This window comes from Sceloporus occidentalis, unplaced genomic scaffold (assembly GCF_023333645.1).
Source record: "Sceloporus occidentalis isolate IW3139 unplaced genomic scaffold, rSceOcc1.0.p SCAF_33, whole genome shotgun sequence".
NCBI lineage: Eukaryota > Metazoa > Chordata > Lepidosauria > Squamata > Phrynosomatidae > Sceloporus > Sceloporus occidentalis.
In genome coordinates, this window is record NW_028317013.1 from 8,325,454 (window position 1) to 8,353,137 (window position 27,684).

Sequence of the window (27,684 nt, forward strand, 5' to 3'; positions counted from 1 at the left end):
ATTATTAATCGTTCTTGTGTGGCTCATGTGCATCTATATATGTTAGCTCTTTTTCCCTATTGTTTGGGCTTTCAATGTAGCACAGTTAGGGAAAGGGAAGATTGCAGAATGGAGGGAATGTATAATTTTTCTCAGGTTTTTTCTTTCTGGCCAATTTAAAATTTGTCAAAGTTGGTCTTCTTCTGGATCACTGCCCTTTGATATTTCGCGCACTCCATTTGCCACAAACAAGCCGTGGGGCCGTAGTTCATGCTGACTCTAGCAGAAACAAGGAGAGCCCCATTTATCTTACACTGCCTGCTGAATCTCTACTCATTAGCCAGGGGTTCGCTGCCTCTTTTAACCCCTAAGAGTTTGTCACCCTCTTAATCATGAAGAGCCTCTCATCATTTCTAATTTTTCTTGTTTACTAAAAATGAAACCTTGTCTAAGCTATTGTCTAAATGTGCCTTTATGAAATATATGATTCATATATATATATATATATAAAGTCCAAAATTAACAATGTCCTGTCCTGATGAAAGTCTGAAATAAACAAGACTGAAACTTTGACTTGAAAACCGAAGTTGTTTGTGTGGTTATTTGGAAAGTCCCTGGAGTGCCGGTAACTATTTTTGGACTTATATATATATATATATATATATATATATATATATATATATATATATATATATATATATATATATATATATGTCCAAAATTAACAATTGCACACCAACCACCACCTTTTTAGCCCGGTGCCAAGTAGCTGCAACAGCAAATCATAAAACATCCAAAAATAGTTACCGGCACTCCAGGGACTTCTTTAAATAATCACTCAAGAAACTGCAGTTTTCTAATCAACGTTTCAGTCTATTTATTAGACTTTCATCAGGACATATATATATATAACTTCTGGCGCCTTCCCAAACACACAAGCAGCACCTTATGTATGTGGTTTCCCCATCCACATAATTAGAAACAGTATACAGTGAAAAATAAAAAATAACGTGCGCTCAATGCAAATCTAATAAGATTCAAACAGAACCTGGTGTATATATATATATATATGTATATGTATATATATATATGTGTATATATATATATATATATATATATATATATATACTATGAACTGTATTGCACTATTGGATCTGTTTTTCTCTTTTTAAGATACTTTATCCCAATCTTGGTCGATTTTAGATGTCTAAATGAATCTTATTAGATTTGCACACTATTATTTTTTATTTTTCATAGGCATTCATAAGGGATTGTACATTTTCGCTCTCCTTTGAAATCACATGGATATTATCAGGTGTTTTGTTAGCCTTCATTTGATTGGCTGCTGCTTCAATGGGTACGCCACTGAGTGTGTGTGAGAAGTTTATACTGGTTTTTGCTTTTAGTGCTTGTGATGATTAGATTCATTCCTTTAGGACATAAGAAAGCAATCACACAACACCACAACCATCTGAATTTAGATCCAGTGTAATTTTATTAACAAATATATATTGACTTCCTGAACGTATTACACATTGAACACAGATTACTGTTAATTAATACAGGGTTGGCCTGTAATGCATAGATGATAAAAGTCAGTAGAGTGCATTTAATGTTGACGTGTCTTGTGCACTCTAGACAAATAAATAAATGTTTTAATATATTTAACAATATATCATCTCTCACCCTCTGCCACCTCAAAACTTAATAGATGTTTTTGAGTAGGTTGGAGTCTAGAATCCACAATTTCTTTTTGGGAATCAGTCAGGGAATTGCATGGAAACCATGCCTTTCCATGCAAGGACTTGAATCGAAACCAAGTGCAAACCATGCATTTTAGATTATGTTTAATGATAATTAAGGTTTAGACAGACCACTGAACAGAACAGTTTTTCTAACGTTACATGCACTGTTTGCTCATCTTAACTATTAAGACATTTTTGTTCTCATTTTAATTGAGAAAGCCTGATACGAACCCAAAATGTGCGTTTATATCTAGCATTTTGTCTTCTAAATGCCTTACCAGACCATACAGCATGTGAACTAGAAAGAATTTTAGTTGGTTCTAATTAAATGTCCATACTTTCTAATGTACCTCCCCATTGCTTACCCCAGTCCTACATTTACCCTCTTTAGTCATGCTTTGTACTGTAATACATGATTATTATTACATAATTATACGTTGTTCTTTTGCAATAAAGATTCCTTATTGTCATTTTTAAAATATTTAGTTTTTTTGCCAAAGTCACTAAAATTGTGGATAACAAAAAATGAAACATCTGATAAGAGTTGTTAAAGTCAGGAGCTAAATTCTGTACAAATACATATATTAATTTAGTCATTTAATGAATTAATTTTAGGTGTGTATCTAAAGTGCAAGTGAATATAATGTCCACCGTTTGAGTGAAAGTATACTTCTGTAGAGCCCTGGTTTACATAGAGCATGGTGTTTATTTGCTAATAGTCAACATAAATCAAAGCATTAATGGAGCATCTCAGGTATTCACTGAAGTCACCTTGAACGCTAGTTTGAGCAAACTACAAATCGGTTTAACACATCAATACTCTTAATTCCCTCAGAGTTGAGATGGAAAGTGCAACAACTCAACTAACAAACACTTGAAAATGGGCTCCAATTTGACAATGTCAACAAGACTCTTTCTTGAGCTGGTGAGAGACCAAGAACCAGTTAAATTCTAACTTCGACTGATATCTCGACAGCTGCCAAGTCCAACTCTACAAATTACTTTAAATTTTGAACTTGACATCGAGTTGACACATAGTGAATAGAAGAGCAGCTCTTCAACTTTAGTTTGTCAAGTGTTGTCAAGTTTCCTTCTACAACTTGGATTTAGTGGTATTACATTTTTTTTCCAAATGACTAGCTTCTGAACTAGTAGGAATGTACTATTCTTTATCAACCAATAGTTAGAACAAATGTATGCTTTTATATTAAGTATTATCCAAAATGGCTCTTATCTTTCATCTTAGAATTCATTTTTTTCCCCACATATAATCGTAGCACAGAAACACAATAATTACAAAGTTATTCTGTTGACAGATTACCACAGTAGTAAAATGTTTTATAAATAGTTGAAGAAAAGTGGAAATAGCTGTATTGGTCCAAAAGACCTCTGAAGAAAAAGGCCTATGAGGCTCCAGAGCTTTACATCTTTTTCTATGCTGTCCCAATAAAAACTATCACCTTCTATTAAAGACTTTTATCTTAAGATAGTAGCAATTATTGTCTTGAAATGAATACAACTTGGGGACTTTTCAAGGTTATGTTGTGTGTGGCTGAAAAATTGAGGAAATAATTACTACGATCAGGAATCAGGGAAAATGATAAGAGTATTACAGTAACAACTACTTCACACAATTCACATATCTCAAATAGGAATTGCATGACTCCGTTTGGAAATTCTATAGACAAATTGTGGTTGAAGAAATAAAAGGTAGCATAAATCCAATTAATAACCAAAAAAAAAGAAGAAGAATTAAGTCTCTCTAAGTGCAGGTTGGAGAAGAAGACAGTAAAGGAGTAAAAATCTGATGCTGAAATAACTGTGACCTATAAACCAAGCAGTCTGTTCAGCAACTGTTCATTTTTATGCAATTGCAAAAGAGAGCCGAGATAAAATGCCTCAGTCATTTTGTCTAAACTGTTAAGCTAGCCATATTTAAGGAAAAGCCGTTTACTACTAAATGTTATGAGAGCCCATGATTCATGCTGGCGTTGGGCCGTTTCCAGCTGCAGGAACTTTATTAAACCCTGCCTGAACCCTGACATGCTTGCAGGTTGTAATCAGAGAAGGGCACAAAGAATATTACTGCCTCGCTGGCAGACTTGTAAGAGAGTGCTGATATGGGCTGTCATTGGCTTCCCACCATTTTCCCTTTTTAATGGCGCACAAATCAATAGGCCTAAGACAATTCTATTTTTTTCCCCTGTTCCATAGCCATTATTTTTAGCTTTGGAGGGAGTATAAATTGATATTCGAGATAAGAGCATAGTGCAGGATGGACCCTTTAGTAGATTTATTACTCGTAGAGGTTTTTTTTCTTATTAGCCCAGTTAAAGTGAAACTTCCCTTTTGAAATATGAATAAAAAATTAAGCTTGCGAATAATAAAATATATAGAAAATTCAGTGACTGCATTTAAGGTTTTTTTTTTATATATATATAATATATCTGTAAAGTGAAATAGATAATTTGGTGGTGTTATTTAAAGAGGATAAAGGTAGACAGAAAATGTTTGACCTTGATAAGTAAGCTTCAATACCTGTTATTTAATTTAAACCATTATTACCATTACTGTATGTGTGCGTGTGTGTATGTATGTATAAATATATATAATCTGATGTGATTGATTTAAGGCATAAAACCAATACTAAATGCTGTCATTTCCTTCTAGATCTCCTTCTTTAAAGTGTGATAAGCCATAAGAGGCTAGTATAGGGACTTTGGTATTTAAGAGAACAATAGTTGATTGCTTAGCTCTGGCCTGGCCTTAAACGTTGCTACAACTGCTTGTGCAGTAGTAAGTATTGTATACAACCTATGAAAGACACATATATACAATATACCGTATTTCCCCAAGTATAGGACGCTCCCTTGTATAAGACCCCATTTTGGGGGGCCAAAATAATAAAAAAAAATATTACATAAAGTTATTGTTCTGGCTGCCTGGGCATGATATGAGTGTGATTGATGTTGGCTGCTAGCAACTGTTAGCAATCGCAATCCTATCATGCTCAGGCAGCCAGTACATGCACATCACTCAGCCTCCCTGTGCCCCCCACACACGGATCCATGCTGACATACATACATACATACATACATACATACATACATACATACATACAATTTACTCCCCAACCTTACCTGAACTTCAGATCTTCTGCTGCCGTGGGGGCCACTGTTTCCCCTCTGCCTTGCTCGACGCGGCTGCACAGGAACAAAGTCATGTGATGCAATGTGCATTCACGTGACTCCGCCAGGTTCCTGTGCAGCCGCGGCGGATGAAGGTAACCAGCAGTTAGTTTAAAAAAAAAAAAAATCTACCACCACTGTATAAGATGCACCCAATTTTTAGACCCCAATTTTTTCTAAAAAAGATGCGTCTTATACATGGGGAAATACAGTATATGATCTTACAACATTTGGTTTTTGTAGGATTTACAAATTCCAATGTTTTTTTTCTGCCAGATGATAACTAATACATCCCCTAAAAACTTTGGAAACAATGTTAACCCAGAAGAATGTTAACCTTTGTTGGTTAATTGAATAAATGTATTTGCCGCACCTACAGTCAAAACCTACAACCAACAACATATATCATCAGCACACAAACACTGAAAACTGACAAGCTGTAAGAGCTTTGGAAAATCCTCCACATCTCATAAATAAGAAAAAAATAATTGTCTTATAACATTTCAGACAGAGCAAGCTCAAGAAAGAATCATTTCAAGATGCTTAATTGTACAGAGATTAACGATTGATCGAGAGCTTTCTGCTTTCAATAGAGCAAGGAGAGCCATGTGCTCCTGACAAACAATCAATGAGAGGATAATCACTTCTGCACTCCAGTAAGGTTTGAATGAAGAAGGGCAGATCAGAAGTCAGAAATCTTCATATACACTGCTTTTAAATTAAGCAGAAAACAAGCATTGGCATATTTGATAATATTTCCAAAGGTATTCCTCGATTGTTGAGTGGCCTGCTTGTCATATAGATTGAAATGCCTGTTTGACATATAATTTAAATTACCTAGTGTTTTCAAATGGTTTAGCTCTTTCGCATACTCTCATCTAATGCTATGTTTAACTCATGGCAATGGTATATTCTCTTATTGTTAAATAAAACGTCAGAAGAGTCCTAAGGTGGTCCGTATAGGGCCAGAAGTCTACAGTGACCAGATCCCCTGGAAATACTTGTGGGTCAGAAATTTTGGAATACATTGACCGGAGGGGAAACTCTTGTAATGTATATAGGGGATAAATAATGTATGTGATAAGTGTATGCTACGGGTTGCAGTGCTTATAGAATCCATGTATATGCATGGTAGAGTTGTTCACGGTCTGGTGAAGTTAGTATAGCATAGCCCCTATAAAAGTTTACTGACAGGTATAAGAGTATAAGGTAGACCTAGTATCCTTATTATACTTATTAATTAACTAAACATTATTTACATGGGACAATCCTTGGTTTTCTTCACAGACAAGGTACGTTCCTTATGTCATAAAATCAGCAAAGATTACTGAATTCTGACACTTGTGTGAACATCCATTTTTTGCACTGTGTACTCACTGTGGTTACGAGGGCTGAATATGATATATGCCATATCTGGAAACCACAGCTTAGTGAAAAACCTTTCAGCCCAAACTTTCCCATTCTGAAGAACATGAAAAAGAGAGACGTGTATAATTATATCTTAATCTTGTGCTGGTTTTGTTTGTGACAACATTATTTATTGCTGATGCTAATATTTTATACAATATATTGACCTACTGCATCTTGTATATTTCAGGGACACCAGAACTTAGTTCTGCTGACCGTAAGGAGCTTGAGACCAAGTTGAAGGAAAGAGAAGAGTTTCTGATTCCCATCTACCATCAAGTGGCTGTTCAGTTTGCAGACTTGCACGACACCCCAGGGAGAATGCAGGAAAAGGGCGTTATTACTGTAAGGATATAACTGATCATTCCTCCTAATGGATTTTTAAATGTAGATTATAATTATTAATAATGTTTTATCCCCACTTTCATAAAATACAGGATATTCTAGAGTGGAAGACATCAAGAACATTTTTCTATTGGAGGCTAAGGAGGCTGTTATTGGAAGATGTAGTAAAACAGAAGATCCACAATGCCAATCCAGAGCTGACAGATGGGCAAATACAGGCTATGCTTAGACGTTGGTTTGTTGAAGTGGAAGGAACAGTCAAGGTAATAAAATACAAAAATGGTAGTGTAATATTTTCTGTGGTAATTCTATGGAACTGCATTTTCCTCAAACAATGTTTAATTTGATGCATTACAAAATAATATGTATTGAGATATTATGCAATGTCATACTTGTGTTCTTAAAAGTGAAGGATGTTTCTTATACAGTTGTGTTAAACATGATAAACCAATTGGTGGGAATAGGCGCAACACTGCAGATGTTTGCATCTTTTGCATTTTTTCTTTTTTATAGTTTTCAAAAGAATTCTCTCTATGTCTGTGTTTAAGCCATCGAACGCATGCCATGTTTTGTTCACAACAACACCATCAAAGTGCCAATACTATAACTTCCATCTAGAAAATTTGCATCTCTGGTTTAGACATGTACTCGTGAATCATTTTGGGTACCTCATCATAGAGGGAAAAAAATGTGCTGTAATGGATCACAAAAGCATGAACATATGCTTGCTTGCTTTGACATCTTATACACAGCACTAAATGGTGCTAACAGTCTAGGCATATCACCTTGGCTTTATGTATTCAGTGTTATTCTGGAAGGGAAAAGAGGAACGGCTTAATGGTTGTCTAACTCAATGTTGTCTATTATCCTCATGATTTGAAAAAGTGCTCCAAATGTTCTGGTCATTTTCTCCTTGTTCATCTTACTTTTTAGGCCTATAAAGGCCCATCTTATTAAGCCTTTTATTTATTTATTTTTGAAATATTGAACTCATGCTTAAAATGAGCTGGAATGTAAATTTAGCAGTGACCAGAATAAGATTATGTTTACTTAAATGAATAGAGCTGCTGGAGTTCATTTTATTACATAATTAGATTTGAAGTATGTGTAACCAGGGATTTTTGTTGTTTATGAGTGGTTGATCAAATGTGAAAAAAAAAACAATAACGTGCAGCAAAAATCCAGCTTAAAATTATATAAACAAAATAAAAATTCAAATTGTAATTTATATGTCTTTTTCACCAGCTAACGCAGAGCCTCCTTAGAAAACTCTTCATGCTGTTTGTATTTGATATATTGAATGAATTTTGTTTTTGACTGAAACACTGCAGGAAATCCATAGAATTTAGAGCCACTTCGGCTCAGCGTTCGGCTGGTTTGTCTTCATTTAATCATGCATTCAACAGTCACCAAAATATTCATAAATATTTATATATTTCAAGGGACATCAGAAGACTGATACTATTCAGCACATCCCAAGAAGGCCGTTTTAGCGGGGGGGTTTTCAGGCTCCTTAATAATATTTAAAAGAACAAAAACAAACAAACATTGAAATGCTTTTATTGAATATACAAAAAGAACTACATATAAAAAGCCAATCCAGTCAAGAACGGGAGCGAGACTGTTGGGTGATATTAACTGTGTAAGCATCCTTCATAAAGTTATGATATTGTTGTAAGTCAGTTTTTAGCAGAAAGTTCTAAAAATAACAATTCTTGAAGAATTGTCAGTTAAATCAGGATTTGCAGTTAATCGTTATTGCTCTGAAATTTTGTGAAGGTTATGTACAAAAGTGATTCTTGTGCAGAGCTTGAAAAAAGGCCTATTCAGAATGGCAACCCACAGACCAGAAGGTGAACAAGCTGGCATATGTGTGGCATGAGCCATGCTGGACCTTACTTGCCCACAAAAGAAGAAAAGCTAGTAAAGGTAGCAAAATCATGACAGAATACCTTCATGAGTCAGGCTTGGACTGAAGCCTACACTGGCTTGCCCTGATACAAAATGACATTGCCCAAGCAACAATTAACTAATACTACTACAAATCCTATGTGATTCAGTTACAAGGTCTCCTTAACTACGTGAACTTACCATGAACAATGCAACATCGATACCTATCCAAATTATTGGTTAATAACATTTAAACCAGCCTCATCACATTCCTGTCGATGCGATGTGAACAAATGAATAACTATTCACAATGAATAACATGAATAACAGTTAAAACCTACATATTTGTAATGTAAGATAAAACTGTACTTAACTACGTGGTATTTACATTCAAATTCAAAATAGCACAAGTAGAAATTTCTAAATCCTGACTAATATACTAAGGTGCTGGTTTTCTTGACAGTAAATGATTACTATTGGTGTTACACCTTCATTCTTTCCCTCCTCTGTTCTCCCATTGCTAATCCCAGCTCAGCTTCACTTCCCAGCAGGTTGACTTATCTCGTACAGCAATATTTCAGCACATGGCATGCTGCGGTTTTCTTGTAATGCCTCCTTTTACTTTTTCTCCGTTGGTGACCCAGCGGTCTTTGTTGTCCTTTCCTCAACTTGACTAGGGTTCCTGCACGTAAGACATGATGGACAATTTTACCCAGTGGTATTTAAGAGACTTCAAGGTAGATGTGTCCAAAAATAAGAGAGGGATAAGAAAATTCAAAACATGTCGATGATGGAAGTGAATGAGCATTTCTTGGCTCTGTCTGCATGTGTTTAGGAGTTTGTGTCTTGTTAGCTAATACATTACACCAATCAAGGCAAGTTATCTTAAGCTACAATTAATCTGCTCCCTGGCATATGTTGATAGGAAAGCATCATGCTGTTTCTTAATTAAAAGCAAACGGATTAAAAATGATTAATAACAGTATTAAATATTCACCCAACCTAAAAGCTTTGGGATTCCTGGATAAATCTCTCTTTGTTTGGGATTTTAAAGCAAGGAAAAAAACCAGAATCTTTCTTTTTTTTTGTGATTTGCTCATTTTAACTGGTTTTACATTAGATCCTTCCCCCCATACACCTTGTTTATGTATTAGTAGCTGTCTGGTCTGTCACTAGGTTGATAAGGCTAGATGCGCTGGTTTTAATAATGTAGTATGCTGTATTTATCAGTCTTACATGCTTCTCTTCATGCCTACATAGTACTAATACAATTTCTGGAGCTTTTAATATCCTATTAGAAAAAGTATCCTATTAGATTGGTATTTTGTACACAAATCTGTTTGTGGATATGCTGCTATTATAAGGCATATCCCCTGCTGTGAGTGGGTTTGCAGTGGATCTAAATCAGGGCTGGAAAAGTTAAGTAGAGGAGCAATTAGGGGATTGCGATTTTTAGATCTACGGGTGGCTGCCATTTGGCCTTTTTTGACACCTTCCTATATATTTTCTGTCCCTTTTTGTATATCATTTGCATATCATATATGTTTATAAATATATAAAATATACACAACTTTAAAAAAAAAAGTTAAAATATGCATGAAAGTGAACAATGTATGTTTTGGGGGTTTTTTATATATAAAAATCTACCCAGTGTCACGGAGAATTGAAGACTAGTTAAACCCCTGCTGTTTCCTTGGCAAGGAGGAGGGGGCACCCAGGTTATTAAAAAAAGCAGGATCCCTGTGTATACTCTTAAAGGGGAACTCCTACCATTTGTTTATTACTAGTATGACATTAAAATTGAGTTTTCAAAAATATTTATAGATAGTACGGTGTTTTCAGACAGCTGCCTATTTGTTGAGTTTGTGTTCTAGCTCTGTAACCTTAAACCCAATCTTCCAGACAAACTTCCCAACTCCTTATGATGCTGCGCAGTGGTAAACAATAAAACGGCTCTGTGTTAATCACCCAGCCAGACAATCTGATGAACGAAGGTCTATATTGGAAAGTATGAAGCTGGACTTCTTTAGTGTGGCCATAAATGTCAGCTTGTTGTGGAGAACTGGGGAAGTTACCCAAACTATGATTGTCTAAAATGGCAGCCTCCATGTCTGCAGATAAGACGTTAATTGGAACAAAATCAAATCAAATCACTGGTTCTTTAATAAAAACAATTTGCATATTTTGCTTGCTGGAGGGATGGGTTGATCTCTTGAACGGGGTATAACGTAGGCCTTTGCAGCCCCTGTGGTGCAGGGGTCCCCAGTGTTTCTTTGTGCAGAGGTGGCACATTTGAAGCTGGCATTAATGACTTCTGCTGCTAATGACTTATATAATTGTAATTTAGCAATTTGTAATTTAGCACCACCTACACAGCCATCATTATTCTAATGAGGCCCTGGGCAAAATCTTTTGTGCCAAGCATATATTCCATGTATTTTTACATGTATACAGTCTATTTATGAGTGTTCATGTATCGAGTACTCTTCTAATCACATGGCGTGTTTTAGTTTATTAATAATAATGCAATTACTACATGTAACCATTTATCGCCACTCTGACCATTTGAAGCTTAACTTACATTTAATCATTCACAATTCCAAGTAAGGAATATATCAAGCTCATTAAAAACAAGTATAGTACCTGTCCTCACTCACCTATAAGTTAAAATTCCTGCTTGAAAGAGTTTGGCCTGCCTTGGTCACATCATTAATTCTGATCCACGTATCTGTATTCTTATCTAGAACTATAACACAATTAACATTATGCTTCGTATGGTGCTTTGCTTTGAAGGCTATGAGAATGGTGTATATAATAGTATTATTTTTGCAAATGAAAATACACTACAGTGTTGTGATTCAGGTTTCTGAGCAGACAATATCTGCAATCAGAGCTAAGCTAAGCAACCAATTAGCTAAAGGTTCTTATGAGGGTGTTGTGGTTGATTTTCATCTCGAAACATATCTCAAGTGACCCATTGAGCCAACTGAGCAAGTGTTCCCCTCATGAAAGGGATTAGCTCAAACAGTGAGTTATGGATAAGTTGAGGTGTGATGAAACGCTTCCAGGGAAGGCCTAGTTGTTGCTGCGTAATGAGTCCTGGAATTTCATCTTACTGATGTACCTAAGCATTACGATGGTCAACTCGGCACTTCTTGCTGCAGAATACTGGAGTTTCTCTGTGACTCACTGTTTATGAAATATTCTGTAACTTCCTAATTATATTTATACACAATTTATTCACATGACTGACATATAAAGTGACCTCTAGTAAGCATAATTTTTGCAAATAAAAGGCATACATATTTTTAAAAAGTAAATAATATTTGCACTTTTAAGTTGCTGTCTACAGTGATTTACTGGTCTTGCAGGAATACACCTCACTGTGATTTTTTTTTTTTTTATATTTTAATAACGATCGTTGTATAGGGCGGCACTAACACATGGCCAGATTGGGCAGTTGCTTCTGTCCCTCCTTTAACCTGCGTGGTGTATCCCCCCAGTCAGTGGTGGAGGGGAACCTACCTTTACATAGGTGGCTGCCAACCCAGTCGTGAAAGCACATCAATGTTTGAGGTTTTATTAGGGGCCCAACAAAAGGGCCCCTAATCCTTTTATGTTAGGGCTGTGGGGGAAATAACAAAATCACGGGCATAAAACGGAATCATTACAAGCAAAACAGAAGAATAGCTATTTTCCTTTAGTCATTTCTTGAGACATTTATGTGTAATAGTTTTGTACTTGTTTATACTATATCTATGTTTTCAAGTGCATGAACATATAATTCAAACACTGCTTTAGGCTGTCACTGGGGCCATTGTGCTTGTATTATTTCAATGAGTACAACCAACAGACTAGGGATATTGTTATAATTCAGCTTTCAGCAAAAAGTTTTAAAAATATGATATGGCATTTTGGTAATTTATTTCCTTGTGGCTGTAGAAATCACTCTGCCTCCGTTAGCAAAGGTAAACGCAACCACATGAAAAACAAATGTTTCTTACCCTGATCTGGTCTAACAAAAGAATGTGCTACGGCACACCTTACTTCCCAAGTCTCTCGGTTTAAGATGATCAGTCCCTCCTTGGGGCCCAAATCTTTCTCCTTTTTCTTTACATGATGTCCCTCTTTTCTAGGCATTCAGAATGGGCATCCTGGGTATGAGTGTATCATACCCTAAAAGTCATACATGTGTATATGAAAAGCAGAAATATGTTGATAATAAAATATATTATCCTTCTAAATTTCTTGCATAGATGACAGTTAATTAGGTCACAAACAGAAACTGACAGTAAATTAACTAATTAGCTACTAACAACGGCATATTTTGCCACATACAAAGAGACCTGGAATTGGCAAATATGGCAAGTACTTTCAGGAAACATTTTGGTTGATGTTATATAGTAAGAGCATGCAGTAACTGTTACGTTCTCTGACATTAAGACATATCCTGCATAAGATTGAGAAAACAAAGGGTTTATTTATTAACCCCTTAAGGACAATGGGCGGTCCTTAAACCCATTGAAAACAATGCATTTTGAGCCCGTACATGTATGGGCTTTGTCATTAAGGGGTTAAAGGAAGTGTTGATCAAAGATTTTGTAGGATAGTTGTGTTTCAGCTTCTTGACTTCACAATGCAGTATGGCGGGCCATCCTCAGTAAGCTTCTCCTGCAGGAAGAGTATGCCTGGCCATGTATAATACATTCTGCAGTCTCTTTAACCATTACCGTATTTGCTCGATTATAAGACGACCCTGATTATAAGACGACCCCCCAAAATCTGAATATTAACTTAGGAAAAAAAGAAAAAGCCTGAATATAAGACGACCCTAAAGGAAAAAAGTTTTACCAGTAAATGTTAATTCATGTAAACTATTTTTTTAAATAAAAGCTACGATTGAGAAAAATATTTTTTTTGTTTTTATTTCCTTGTATTTTCCAACCTGTCCCCCAGTTATGCACATCTGCCCCCAGGCTTGCCACACCAATATGGCACTGTGGCCCATGATATGCCTTTTAACCCTCTATATGCCACTGTGCCCCATGGTATGCCTTTTGACCCCCTATGTGCCACTCTGCCTCCAGAAATGCCTTATACCCATATATCCCATTCTGGCATTTAGGGGGTTAAAAGGTATATTATGGGGCAGAGTGGCATATAGGGAGGTATAAGGCATTTCAGGAGGCAGAGTACTCTATTAAATGCCCCTTTAACGCCACTCTGCCTCCTGAAATGCCTTATACCTCCCTATATGCCACTCTGCCCCATAATATGCCTTTTAACCCCCTAAGTGCCAGAGTGGCATATAGGGGTATAAGGCATTCCAGAAATGCCCTATGCCTCCATTTAACACACACACACACACACACGCACACACACACACTTACCGGTGCTTCCAATTTCCTGCTGTATTGCCGGGGCAGCGGGTTGACGTCTCCTTCCGCTGCAGCCGGAAGGAGGTGGAGTTGGCAGCGGGAGTTGTCTGCGTCCGTCGCGGATACCTTCCCCGGCTGTCAGAGATCAGAGTTCCCCGCATCTGATCTCTGACAGTCGAGGAAGGTATGCGCGACGGACACAGACAACCCCCGCTGCTAGCCACACCTCCTTCCAGCTGCAGCGGACGTTGTCTACGCGGATCGCGTAGACGTCAACCCGCTGCCCCGGCAATACAGCAGGAAGCACCGGTAAGTGTGTATGATGGGGGGGGGGGTGAGACAGGAGGATCCAGGTCCCCTGCAGCAGTGCGGGGGATCTGGATCTTAGTCTCATAATCAGACCTCTATTTGAAGTCTGATTAGAAGACGACCCCGATTAGAAGACGAGGGGTATTTTTCAGAGCATTTGCTCTGAAAAAAACCTCGTCTTATAATCGCGCAAATACGGTAAATTATGCATTATACATGGCCCTCCTGAATATGTGCCCAGGCATTGTGTATACGTGGTGGAAATGGAGTTTGCACGCTTCCAATAGGTTTTCCCATTTGGCAGAAAGATGCATCAAGCTTGGAAGATGTTTTACACAGACGTGCTCTAATGTGCAATGGAAGACTGAAGGGACTGGTAAATCTTGTAAGGGAACAGTCATTTAAAAAACAAAATGACTGTTCCTTTAACAGTAAAAATAATATATAATATATATAATCCATATAGAAAAATAACAGAACAACTCCTTTGAATCATATGTTACATGTTGTGTACTGATTGTGATTATTTTATTTTGGAACCCTAAATGTTTGGTGATTACAGGCCATCATCAGCTTTTGTTATCCGTAAACTGCTGTGTAGATCAGATAAACAATAATGTGTTTTTGGAGAATCATGTCCACTTGTTCGCACAGTCAGTGATTGATATCTTAACATTCAAGATACAGTTGGTAATTTCATTTTTCCCGATTCAAAAACACACATATGCAATACATACATCAACAAGCTGGCTATGCAGCTCACGTGTAAGGTTTTTTTTTTAGTGTGTTTTTACTGTGCATTTATCTCTGTTCAGATATAGAGGAAGCTGGTACGTCTGAAAGGTGGAGGCATTCAACTCCTAACATTTGCAGAAAAGCTCTATTTTCCTCTGGCAAACCGGTGTCCATGTGTTATATCACATAGTGGTAAAGCAAGATAATGTATGCAAAGCTCCCTAGACTGCATTTTTCTGCATTGCTATAGCTTTATGATGTAGTTAATCATAACAGCTCACAACGGAATTGTAGTATTTGAATGGTTAAGCATCGCATGCAAATCTTGGCACAAATATTTTCCTAGTTGAGGTGGATTTGCTGGTTGGTATAAACAGTGTTTTCCTCTGGCATTCGTAAAAAAAAAGGTATACATTGGGAGATATAGCAGAGCTGTCTTAAAACAGTTTCTGCTGCTTTATCAGTTATAGTTCTTTCGTACAGTGCATGCTTATTTCCTTTAAGGTTAGGCTTTCAGTGCTATCAAAAAAATATAAACAAAGTCAAAATATAGTTTATGTAATCAGGTATGCATACACACACACGCATACTCTCTCGCGCTCAACAAAGGTTTATTTTATTTCTGCATTATCCATTGGTTTTTTTTTTTTTATTATTTAGTTTTTTTACATGACATTTAAAAAAATATTTCTAAGAGGCCCCACTCTCAAATCTTTCTGTAGTTCTTCAGACCTGAAAATGGTCTGATGGTAGAAGAAAATACCAGTCTGAATATTATTGGGTGGATCTATCGACGTCTAGCTATTTAGTTATTACACAAAATTCTCCAGTGGTATAGAAATGTTGGGCATGATGGAATTCTCTCTGTACGTTATTTGTTTTAAGGATTGAGAGCAAATCTCCATTCCAAGTTCAATGTCTGTCCCTGTTACTATGTCTTGTGCTGGACCTATGATTGTCTACCTATTAATGTCAAATACTGTTTTTGCATAAATAATATAAACATTCCATCTGGATCCATTTACTTTCCTTTAGGACTATAAATTAGGGGCCTCCAGACAAATTAAAGAAAAAACATTTTCTCTCAAACACTACATTACAAAGAAATAGTATCTTTTATTTTTGAAAGCCCAACATTCTTGCAGCCCTACAAAATAACCAGTTAATGAGATTTATAGATAAGTTGCATATTTTGTAAATGTCCTTTTAGTTCACTTTCAGCCAGTGCTGTTTTCAAAAATACATTACATTTTAATTAGAAAGTACTCAGAGTTGTAGTAGGGCTAATATGGAACCCAACTTGGGATTTGACATTCAAGGTGAGGAGTGAGTTTGCAGGTGGGTTGAATATTTTAACTCACAGACTTCATTATCTTTATGAGAAACCAAACCAAGTGAACCTTTTCCTCAAGAAGGACCAAATTGGCCCATATTATGCGTACCTAAATTAGTGAGCCGTTGAATAAATCTTACCATACTAAGTAAGAATTATTCGAGTCATCTTAGTCCCTCTTGCAGGAGAAGCCTACTGTTCCATAACGCTTAGTGAATTTGGCAAATTACAATGTTCAAGCCTAACAAGATAGCATGACCACAGAAGGAATTGGGTATACCGGGTCCATTTTTTGTTCTTACCAAATGACACATCACACTATTGCAGAACAAAATATCAGTCTAAAATATATGACTTTATGCTCAGAAACGAAAATGTTTTATATATGGTTATTGAACTTCGTCTATTTGAACTGGCAAATTAGTGTTTTCAGTCTCAGGGTATTTGGGGTTTTATGGTCAACCCTCTCCTGCAGTGCCAAATTTACCGAAATGTTTCCTTTATGTGCCCAACTATTATTTCATGCACTAAACTCATTGTTGCTAAGATTTTGTTTTAGCAATAACAGAGAAGGATTGTGCCTTTAAATCACAAGCTCCGTGTTTAATTACCCAAACCAAATTACATAAATATGAATGAGCACTAATGGTATAACTTGGCTTTGTGGGAGACAAAAACAAACTGATTTCTAAATGATTTGTAAAGAAAATGAGGAGTGAGAGGAACTATTAGGTTTTAAACACTCTTAAATGATAATGTAGCCATCCATCCGGCAACATGAAAGCTGAGGCATATCTACCCAGAATGCTTCACACACAGCTATAAAAGTACTAAACACTTTTAAATAGGTATAACACACATTTCCCTTTTTCTGCTCATTTTAACTGTTCCACTTAGTTCTAATAGCTTTGTACATTTGATTGATCAATCTTGCTTTTCAAAATATCTAGTTATCAAGCATTAGCAGAACCAATACTATTTATAAAGTGCATATATTTAGTACTGTGTGTTAAATGCATATATTTGATTCGTCATATCAAAAAGGGTCTATAATGCTATCAATAATACGTCCCCAAACTCATAATATTGTATTTATTGGGGTGACCATTTATTTAAATGTACGTATACTGAACGAAAAACACGGAACACTCCACCTTACTCATAGTCTCGAGTGCCCCTCTTTAGGAAAGACGTTCTGTCTTTGGGTCCCTTTGTCCATATTTCTTCCTCTGACATCCCTCTTTTGTGTGAGTGCAGAATGGTTGGTGTTATAAGTGTTTCACAATGTTCTAAAAAATCTCAACGAAACCTGATAAAATATGTTTATAAATAATATACAACGTGTCTTCTTCTAAATCCCTTAGTTTTTAATAATAGCTACCAATAGGATACAATAATTTCATATTTTTGTGTTGGTGGAAGGCAAAGGGTTTCCTTTTATGTATGTGTAGATATATCATTTTTCAGGATGGTAAAATGGTTTTTATTTTGTGGGTTTTTTTATTTTACTTATTTTTCTATTTTCCACTTTTCTTTATAACAATTCTTTGGGTTTTTTCCCCCCACTGATTTAACAGAGAGCAGCGCAGCATAACTGGAAATCCTGTTAGTATCTTTACAGACACCAGAGTCCCGTTATATATATTTATTTTTTAAAGTTTTATTTCTGCTGTCCTTTCTTTTTTGTGACCAGCTGCTGTATGGGTGGTCACGTGTTCATCTGCATGATTCCCAGTAAAAACCTTGTCTACCTTTCTCTATAGAAAGACACAGGGTTACATTTTTGGGTAATGTAGCATGGGATTGGCTCTAGGAGCCGTCACATACCTGGAGGTAGGAATGGCTTTTGCTTTTGCCAGGCAGACAGCAGTTTCCAGTCCATGCAGAGATCCCTTTCCTGACCGACAAGGATGCTCGTTGTTCTGCACTTAAGACGTGGTTTTCACAACAACTATACTCATCACTTGTGTCAATTGGTTCAAAATGTACCTGCTAGAGATGACAGACCCTCAGCATCTAGCTTTGGTTGTGTCTGAAGCTTGGTGGTGCTGTTTGATAAATAATCAGGACCTTCATGGCAGAACAAATAGTTACATTTCTTTGTTCAGCTTTTTTTGTTTTTATATATTTCTGAACCTTTTGCGAGCCTAATAAATATGTAACTATATAGTGACTTACATTGCTTTACTGCTATGGCGCACCTTCTGTATGTTTGCTGATCAGTTGTATTACTAGTTACCATTCCCAGTTTATTTTGCAAAGAAGAGTGGGAATATCCTCTCTGCTAGGAATAATAAAATGGATTCAATTGTACAGCGCTTTATAAAACAATAAATAATAATAAAATAAAAATAAAAATAATTCCTCCGCTTGCAGGCTTACTTGTGGGATGACAATAAAGACGTTGTTGAATGGCTGGAGAAGCAGCTGACCGAAGAGGAGGGTTCCCGCTCAGTGCTGGATGAAAATATAAAGTACATCTCCAGGGATTATATACTAAAGCAAATTCGCAGGTAACTCAACGCAAGTGGTGTATATGCTTCAACCCAGATATTATGTGTGTATATAATACACAGAGGTTTAGAACAGGTTGATGTAAGGGTTGTCTCTCTGTCAAACATAATTTTATATTTCAAATGAAAAATAGAGGAGAGCGCTTTTATCACACCAGAACAAACAACTTATCTTTGAGGATTCCATATGGAACAAGGGAGTACAAATTCCTTGAAAATATGAACACAAAAAAATAAAATAGAATATAGTGTATTATATTCCAGTATAAAAATATCACCATATAAATTTATGTAGGTTTTACACTCACTCTTTTAAGAGCAAAACACTGCTCTATTTTAATTACTATAGTAATAGTGAATCCTCACTAGGCTTTTTCTGTTTCCTTTGGTATCTCAGGCAGATTTAGACAAAAATAATGAAATCGTGTAAAATGGCATTGATATTCTGGAAAAATTGCTTCCATACAAGAGACACTAGAGGATTGATGCAGATTTTTGTTAGTTATTTACCTGGTGCAGAATATTATTATTAATTTTTGGTTTCGTTGTAAAGAGACATATGGATACTAAATTGTAACTCATTTAAAACTTTTCTTTTTTGTTTTTACGAATTCATACCTCCAATATAGCTGTTTCTGATTGAATAATAGAAACTGCGATTAGAGTTTTGTAAGAATGAAAAGTTCCCCCGGTTCATCCAATAACTCTACAGTCAAGTTATTCACCCAAATGTATTTACTTATTCAAAGAGATGCCTTGTTTTCTTTAATAAAAACTGAAAATAGAAAAAAGAAAATATAATTTGTTGTTTAATAGAATAGAAATGCATCGGCAATTTGCTTTATTTACCTCTACATACATTATATGAATATGTTTGATTCTTAAAGATTTTTTTTTATTATTTTTTTTTTAACCTCCCTTTACGCTCAGTACCAACTGTATTGCATATCTCCTGCAGTTAATTAATTCCGGACAACATTGTTGTACATGTACCTTTAAGACCAGAAGTGTTGAGGCATTAGTGGCTCCTAGGATCATAAAGCATTATCACCAACTAATGATTTCAACTTCAATTCTTTCCGGCTGTGAAAAGCCAAGTCTGCTTCGGCTGCGCAGGAACACTGCGTTCTGGAAGCATGACTCAACATGAAAATATTTTCTCCTTCAAGAGTTGTTGTGAGCACTTCATCCACCCTAGCCGAATGATATTACATGGGGGCAGCTATAATACATTGCTGCCTAAGATCAACTTCAGATATCCCGAAGCTACAGAAAGATACCACACAGTTATTAGGATGCAATTGACACTGTCATTGCATACTGTTTTGGCTGCAGGGGAAAAAAGCAAAAAGCCGTCAATGACATTATTTTTAGATCACTGGCCAAAAGTACAAAGCCGTTTGCATTAATTCAGTGCAACAATGAATGTACGCTGACAGTTTTATTGACACAATTTCTCACATATTTTTACTGGCTTTCAAAAGAAAAAAAATTCGTAATACCTCCACCAATATATTACATGCTTGTACTCCTTGTTCAAATAAAAATGAAAGCTATGAGAGAAAAGTGTCAGCTGATACTCAACTGTTAGAGTATGCAAATAAACTATTTGAAATCTGCAAAGAAAGAAATTGGTTTTAAAATTTAAAAGACGCCTTTGCTATTTGAAAGAGTAAAAAAAACAAGTTTTCGGTTTCAAAACCATTGGCGTTTCCCTACTGCTGTGGTTAGTAAGGGGTTAATCGGACTATGTATTATAACAAAATGATGAACAATGTAGCCATAGCATGTGTGTCTTAGGTATGTGTGTGAATTTACATGAACATCTGTTTCAGTAAAATTATATAATGTAAATTGTAATTAATAACTGAAACACAAGGCATACATCTTAACTCGTAGTATTAGTCTCACATACAAACCAATTAAAATAATTCCAAGGAAATTTAATCAGGGGAAAATTAAGTTCATATATAAATATATATATATATATATATATATATATATATATATATACCGTATTTTTCGCTCTATAAGACGCACCTGCTGATAAGACGCACCTAGATTTTAGAGGAGAAAAAAAAGGAAAAAATATTTTGAGCTAAAAAATGGGCTATAAAAAAAGGACATCATCCTCCCGTCATGCCTGCACAGAAAAAAGCTGGTCAGACATGATGGGAAGTGTAGTTGGACTACAAGCGCCGTACTGCGCATGCGCCGGCGCCATACGTGACACGGCGCTTGCGTCAAATCCCCCCGTCCTCTCCATCCAGTCCGCCCTTAGCCGTCGCAACGGACCAGAGAAGAGGAGAGGCGGCGACAGAGGCGGCGGTCTCCAGATGAAGACCTCCCCTGGACACTTTTGGTGAGTACCGTATTGGCTCGGATATAGGCCGCCCCCGTATATAGGCCGCACCCTAAAAGTTTGGTGCTTTTTAAAAGAAAACGTTTTTTTCTTTAAAAAAGCACCAAAAAACATACTGCCACTCTGCCCCCCCCCGCCCCCCGAGATATGCTACCACTGTCCTCCCTCCCCGAGATACGCTGCCACTGTCCTCCCTCCCCGAGATACGCTGCCACTGTCCTCCCTCCCCGAGATATGCTGCCACTGTCCTCCCTCCCCGAGATACGCTACCACTGTCCTCCCTCCCCGAGATACGCTGCCACTGTCCTCCCTCCCCGAGATATGCTGCCACTGTCCTCCCTCCCCGAGATACGCTGCCACTGTCCTCCCTCCCCGAGATATGCTGCCACCGTCCTCCCTCCCCGAGATATGCTACCACTGTCCTCCCTCCCCGAGATAGGCTGCCACTGTCCCCCTCTGCCCCCCCCTCCCCAACTTACCGGAGCAGACTCCCGGGTGTCTTGCGGGGCCGGCGGGGGACATCTACGCAATACAACTTCCGGTGCGGCACATCCGGCACCGGAAGTTGTATTGCGTAGACGTCCCCCGCCGACCCCGCAAGACACCCGGGAGTCTGCTCCGGTAAATCCGCGGGGGGTGCAGAGGTAAAACGCATCCGCACGATGCGCTTAGACAACCTCCCGTGCCGGCACCCCCCCCCGTGGGAAGTGCTGGCAGGGGAGGCTGTCTGAGCGTATCGGGGAGTAGGATGCAGGTCCCCTGCACCGCTGCGGGGGATCTGTATCCTAACCCCGCTGCCTGCCCGGCGCCCGGGACTGCATGTCCCGGGCGTCGGGCGCTAGACCCCGAATATAGGCCGCACCCCCACTTTAAAGTCTTAAAGTGGGGGAAAAAAGTGCGGCCTATATTCGAGCCAATACGGTATATCGTTGCCCCCCCCCCTCCCTGCCTGCATCTTCGCTCCATAAGACGCGGCTGATTTTTCATCCTACTTTGGGAGGAAAAAAACTGCGTCTTATGGAGCGAAAAATACGGTATATATATATATATATATCTCATTATTTATTTATTTATTTTTTTACTTGGACCATTGACCAATATGGATCTGGTTCCATAATTCTATGTTATGTTATCTATATATGTTCCACCTCTGGATTGTCAAAATGCATTCCAATATTTTTACTATGAATATGTATTTTTGGATATGGTGTGATCACCCACACTGGCCCCTTTTTACCATAGACAAATCACTTCTGCAGAGCAATTTTTCTATGGATGGCAAGGCATAATAAGGGAATTCCTGGCTTCATGTCAAAGCAGATACTAGTCATTTGTAAAGACTTATGCTTTCTATAACGATACCTTATTACATCCATTATATCGTAAGTGTCCTCATTTTAGGTAATTCTAGAAGTCTAGTGGCCTAGACTCGGGCAAGACTTACAAAAAAAAATGTAAGATCTTAACATTTAAAAAATTTTTTTATTTAATATATGGCTTATATTACATTAATCCAAAAGCATTGCCTGCGTGTTTTAATATATTTGCTTACTGTTCATTTATATTATGCAATTTTCTTTTTACAGCTTGGTGCAAGAAAACCCTGAAGTTGCTATGGATTCTATCGTGCACATGACACAACATATTTCACCAACCCAGAGAGCTGAAATTGTGCGCATTCTCTCAACCATGGATTCCCCAACTTCAGCATAGAGTTATCAGAAACCTCAAACCGACCTTTATTTCAACGCAACTGCTGCATCCCAAGCGTAACACAAAACACAATAATTGTCAGATGCAATGCAGGAAAATGTTTAGGGTGTCAGTTAACATGTAGAAAACATATTTATAAACGTACTGATTTAATTTATAAAACTGCATTGTAGTAATAGAAATAACATGTCAAAATAACAATGCACTTCGAAGTAATATTTTAAAGTCACACTTGCATTTGTGTGTAAGATATTTGCTACTAAGTTCTTTGTTTACTTTTAGTGTATGTGTGTGTTTGTTTTTTTGTGTTTTCTTTTAATCTAATGCTATGTTTTGCTAAGCAGTGTTATCATTTGGGGTTTTGACTGGAAAAGCAAGAAACTGCACCATGATAATACCTGTTGGATGTTTTATTGTAGTAGAAACTGTAATCTGAGGATGCATTGTCCAATGAAGTCTGCTTTGCTACCATGTCATGTTTTTTTCTTCTTCTAATGCCTTGTTGCCAGATGTGGCCATGAATAACAGACCCTGGCCTCATCTCAAACCAGAGGCTCCTATATCTTACAGGATTTCCCTTTGATATGATTATGTTTTATGAAGTTTTGTATGTCTTTTATGAGGTATTGAAGTGTATAAATACTTGTTAATGTGGTATACACAACTAAAGACCAAACACAAATTGAGTCAAAAATACCAGTGACCAAAAGACATTTTTCTTCCATCTACTACCTCCGTGGGTTTATTGAAATATTGCTTTTTAAAAAAAAAAAAAAAAAAAAAAATCTTTGTAACAATGCTTCAGTTTGCGGAAGAATTTTTTCTGTAGCTTTTATGAGCAGGTACGATCTATAGTAAAACAGGGAATAATATTTTATTAATCTGAAATATATATTTTCGATCAATTAGCCTCTATTAAATAATACCTAAACGCATGAAAATTAGCCAAATTTATACACGTACACAGAAAAATGTGTCCGTACCTGTCTTTTTCATGTCAGCTCTAAATTAAAGGACACTTCACGTGTTTGAAATATATCAAATCCATCTCTCTATGGAGTATTAAACACAATTTATTTTCATTTGCTCAGGTGACTGCCTCTCTCACCGGTGGGCTCTTTTTTTTTCTCTCTCTCTACAACTCATAAGCATTGGTAACCCCAGCAACAGTGAAATAAAAATGCATCTAATAGCCTGGAGAGGGAAGAGAGATGTATTCCTTCATGCACATTTTCACGTACCAGCATCTATCATAGATATTTTATAAGGCATTTTCAAATGGAATGTGAAGGTTTCCTTCACAATAATGTGCTAACCAGCGAGCTTCCATTTGGTAATGGTAATGGAGGCAAGGGGATATTAATAAAATAGATAATTTGGTGTGATGGAAGCAGTATGGGAGAGAGAGAGAAGAATATGCATTCTTTGTGCATTGAACACTGAATACTAAACAGATGCAAAGTTAGTGAGGCAGAAATAGTGCAAACGACATATTGACTAAAAACAATGTTATATTATGTTTTAATCATGGCCGTGAAGAAATCTTTAACAGGATCTGGCACAATGCTTTCAAATGAACATGTACACTGGTTTTAAATTAGGTAAGCAAGACAGAAGGCATGCCAAGCGTAATGATGTCTCCCCATGTCTTGCTTGATCCTCTTCCTCTGTGAATTCTGTTTCCCTTCATTTGATCCAATACAAGAGATGCAGCCACGAGAATGGAAGTAGGATAATGTGTAGGTGATGTTTTCTACTTAGTTCATTAAATGTATAATCCTTCGCTATAGTTTTTAATTCCTAAGCAGCCCCCTATACTTCATTTATATTAGGCGTGCGCCAGCATTTTCAAGACATAAGAAGTATAGTCGTTATTAGCAATTTTATATTTTGAAAAGTGAATCTAATGGCTCAAAATGGTTCATACAGTCATTTTTATTTGGGTTTTAGGATAATTTAACATTCCTTTTTGTCACAGCACTAAATTACCTAAATGTTTTCCCAACAGCCATGTTTTTAAAATGCGTGACAAAATGGATCTACCTCATGGCCTGTGTACAATCTGTAATATTGCTATGATTCTCATCGCAACAAGCAAAAATTGAGATGCAGGGAGGGTTATATACCAATTACATCTTGGGGCAGTGTTCTTCAACCCCCCCCCCCCCATTAGCAGGTGCAATTATGGGGTGAAATACCATTGTACAAAACAGCGAGGGCTGAGTAGGAACCCTGACAAGATGGGCTTCTCGAGACTCCATGAGGCTTATCCAAGAGTAACTGTAACCACTCAAGCCATTCTGTTTGTAGATGCTTGCAGAGTAACAATCAGAACTTTTTTGAAGTATTTAGTTTACATGGCTGTCAGCTCATCGTGAAAGATATGGTATTTTCTGCCTGAAAATTTTCTCTAGGCAAACCTAGTGTTTTCATATTGCTTCTGCTAAAATCTATTGATAGTTCTACTCTTTCTTTTTTGAACACTAAAATATTTGTGCATGGGCTATATCAATTATACAAAACCAAATCACTGTATCTACTGTGGAATGATTTTTCTGTAGGGAACAACTTGACCTATTTTCATTTTTTTTTTTTATCAGGAAAAATATTTGATTGAAAATATTTTCGAAAATTTCAGATAGCACTGCTTAATCCATACCAAAAATGCAGCTATTTTAACTAGGAGATTTAATAATAGTAATAACTAACAAGAAAGGAATAGCCAAATGGCAAACTACTTTTTAGGATTCAAGCAAGACACCTCCAAATTAAATTCAGTGCAATATACATTACACAAACCCTCAATATAGGCATCCATTAAAAAGTATACAAATATCATTGCTTTGTCACCAACATTTATATTCTCATAACTGCTAAGAACTTTCTGAAATAACAGCTTATTTATAGATCTTACAAAATCATAATTTCTTAGCAAATTACAAAAATCAGGGTTTTTTAATGATGCTCCTTCTGGCAACACATTTATTCTTGTGGAATCTTCTTCCAGGATAGCAGTAGCATAAATATGAAGGATAAAAGGCAATACAGCTCTGCAAAAACATAAAGAACCTCATCCACATATTGTGTCTTTTTAATAACACATGTAATTGTACCTATTCTATCCTATAATATAGCTACAGGGGCATGACTATGACTATAGCACTAAGTCCTAGGGGTTCCATGTGATCTGTATCATGCATCAATGGTAGTCAAGCATATCTTTTGCTCCACTCTCCAGTGATCCAAATATACCGTATTGGCTCGAATATAGGCCGCACTTTTTCCCCCCACTTTAAGTCTTTAAAGTGGGGGTGCGGCTTATATTCGGGGTCTAGCGCCCGACGCCCGGGACATGCAGTCCCGGCCGCCGGGCAGGCAGCGGGGTTAGGATACAGATCCCCCGCAGCGGTGCAGGGGACCTGCATCCTACTCTCCGATACGCTCAGACAGCCTCCCCTGCCAGCACTTTCCACGGGGGGGGGGGGTGCGGACGGTCACCGGCTGCGGCGATGCGGGTAAATAGCCTCCGCTGCCGGCACGTATGCACGATGTGCTTTAAAAAAGCACCAAACTTTTAGGGGGCGGCCTATATACGAGCCAATACGGTATATTTAATGGCATAATGGCAGAAATCCATTTGTTATACAAGTAGACCAGACACCCATCTTTTACAGTTTAGTAGTTTTTGAGAAACTAACAGTTATCACAAAGGACTGTGAACATGTCCCTCTCTCCCGTGTTTAAGATAAAAAAAAATAATAATAATTTTGACTTTCGCAAACTGAACTTGAGACTTGGTTACAACAATTACATGAGCCTTTTCAAATGGTGGCATCTGGCGTAACTGTGTGTTGCTGCATGTGTGATATGCAAACCTACAATATAGTGCTTCAGCTGAAACTGTGTGTATAATTCTAAAAAGGTACCTTTAATATTACAGTTCAGGAATCTTTCGTTGAGTGACCAAAAACTATGTTACAAATACAATGCACAATGTAATTATTATTCCACGAGACAAGGATTTTCTTCTCACGTTCCACCTATTAACAAAAGACCATTGCAAATGAAATAAGATTAGCAAGATAACTGGCAGTATTGGGAATCATTTGTTCTAAGCAGGTGATTAGGAATTAATCTATATACAAACATATACATCAAAGGTTTTTGTACTGCTGCTTAAAATGTTTGTTACAGCCTCGCTACACAACTGCATTGATGAAAAATATACATAATGAAAAATACTGTGACCCAATAGTAAATGGTTGTATTAAAACAGTGTGACCTCTTCTGAGAGTGATCTCTCTGTTGAGGGGATCCATTTGATTACCAAAAGGACTGTCCACTGAACTAAATCCAGCTTGCTGATTTTGTGGTATGCTCTGTAGTTTAGTTGGGAAGGAAACTTCTAGTCCGTATCCTGATTGATGTTCTCTATTTGCAGCAACATAACACAACTTTTTTGGGGTCTATACACCAAAGGGTGTGAGCAGTATTGTTGTGTTTGAAATTCAGCCTTCTCTCAACTGATTAATGCTGATTGATCTTTTCTAACCCTACATTTATAACAAAAACGAATAATTCATTAAAGATCAGCGGCCCATGTGCCTACCAGATAAGCTTGGTCCTTAAAGCACCCTACCAGGAGTTATGTTAATGCATTTGCTTGCAGCTAGTAACACAAACGGAAGAAAAGTGCTAGACGTCTGTGGAGCATATTCATCAGTAATTTTCAGCAATGTCAAGCTTGATGAAGCTGGATGACATCACAGTCTTTTCTTGAATAACGA

The 27,684-nt window shown here is 37.1% G+C and overlaps 1 protein-coding gene across 5 annotated transcripts in view; it reads left to right on the top strand.

The window, feature by feature from the left end:
• LOC149298396 (acetyl-CoA carboxylase-like) overlaps positions 1–22,897 on the top strand; it is a 151,730-nt gene extending 128,833 nt beyond the window's left edge. For all 5 annotated transcript variants that reach the window (XM_089487464.1, XM_089487465.1, XM_089487466.1 and 2 more), the window contains 4 exons: positions 6,510–6,664; positions 6,757–6,927; positions 18,686–18,822; positions 22,771–22,897. In XM_089487464.1, coding sequence (XP_089343590.1) covers positions 6,510–6,664; positions 6,757–6,927; positions 18,686–18,822; positions 22,771–22,897 — 590 coding nt within the window. The remainder of the gene's footprint in view (positions 1–6,509; positions 6,665–6,756; positions 6,928–18,685; positions 18,823–22,770) is intronic.
• Positions 22,898–27,684: the final 4,787 nt, after the last annotated feature.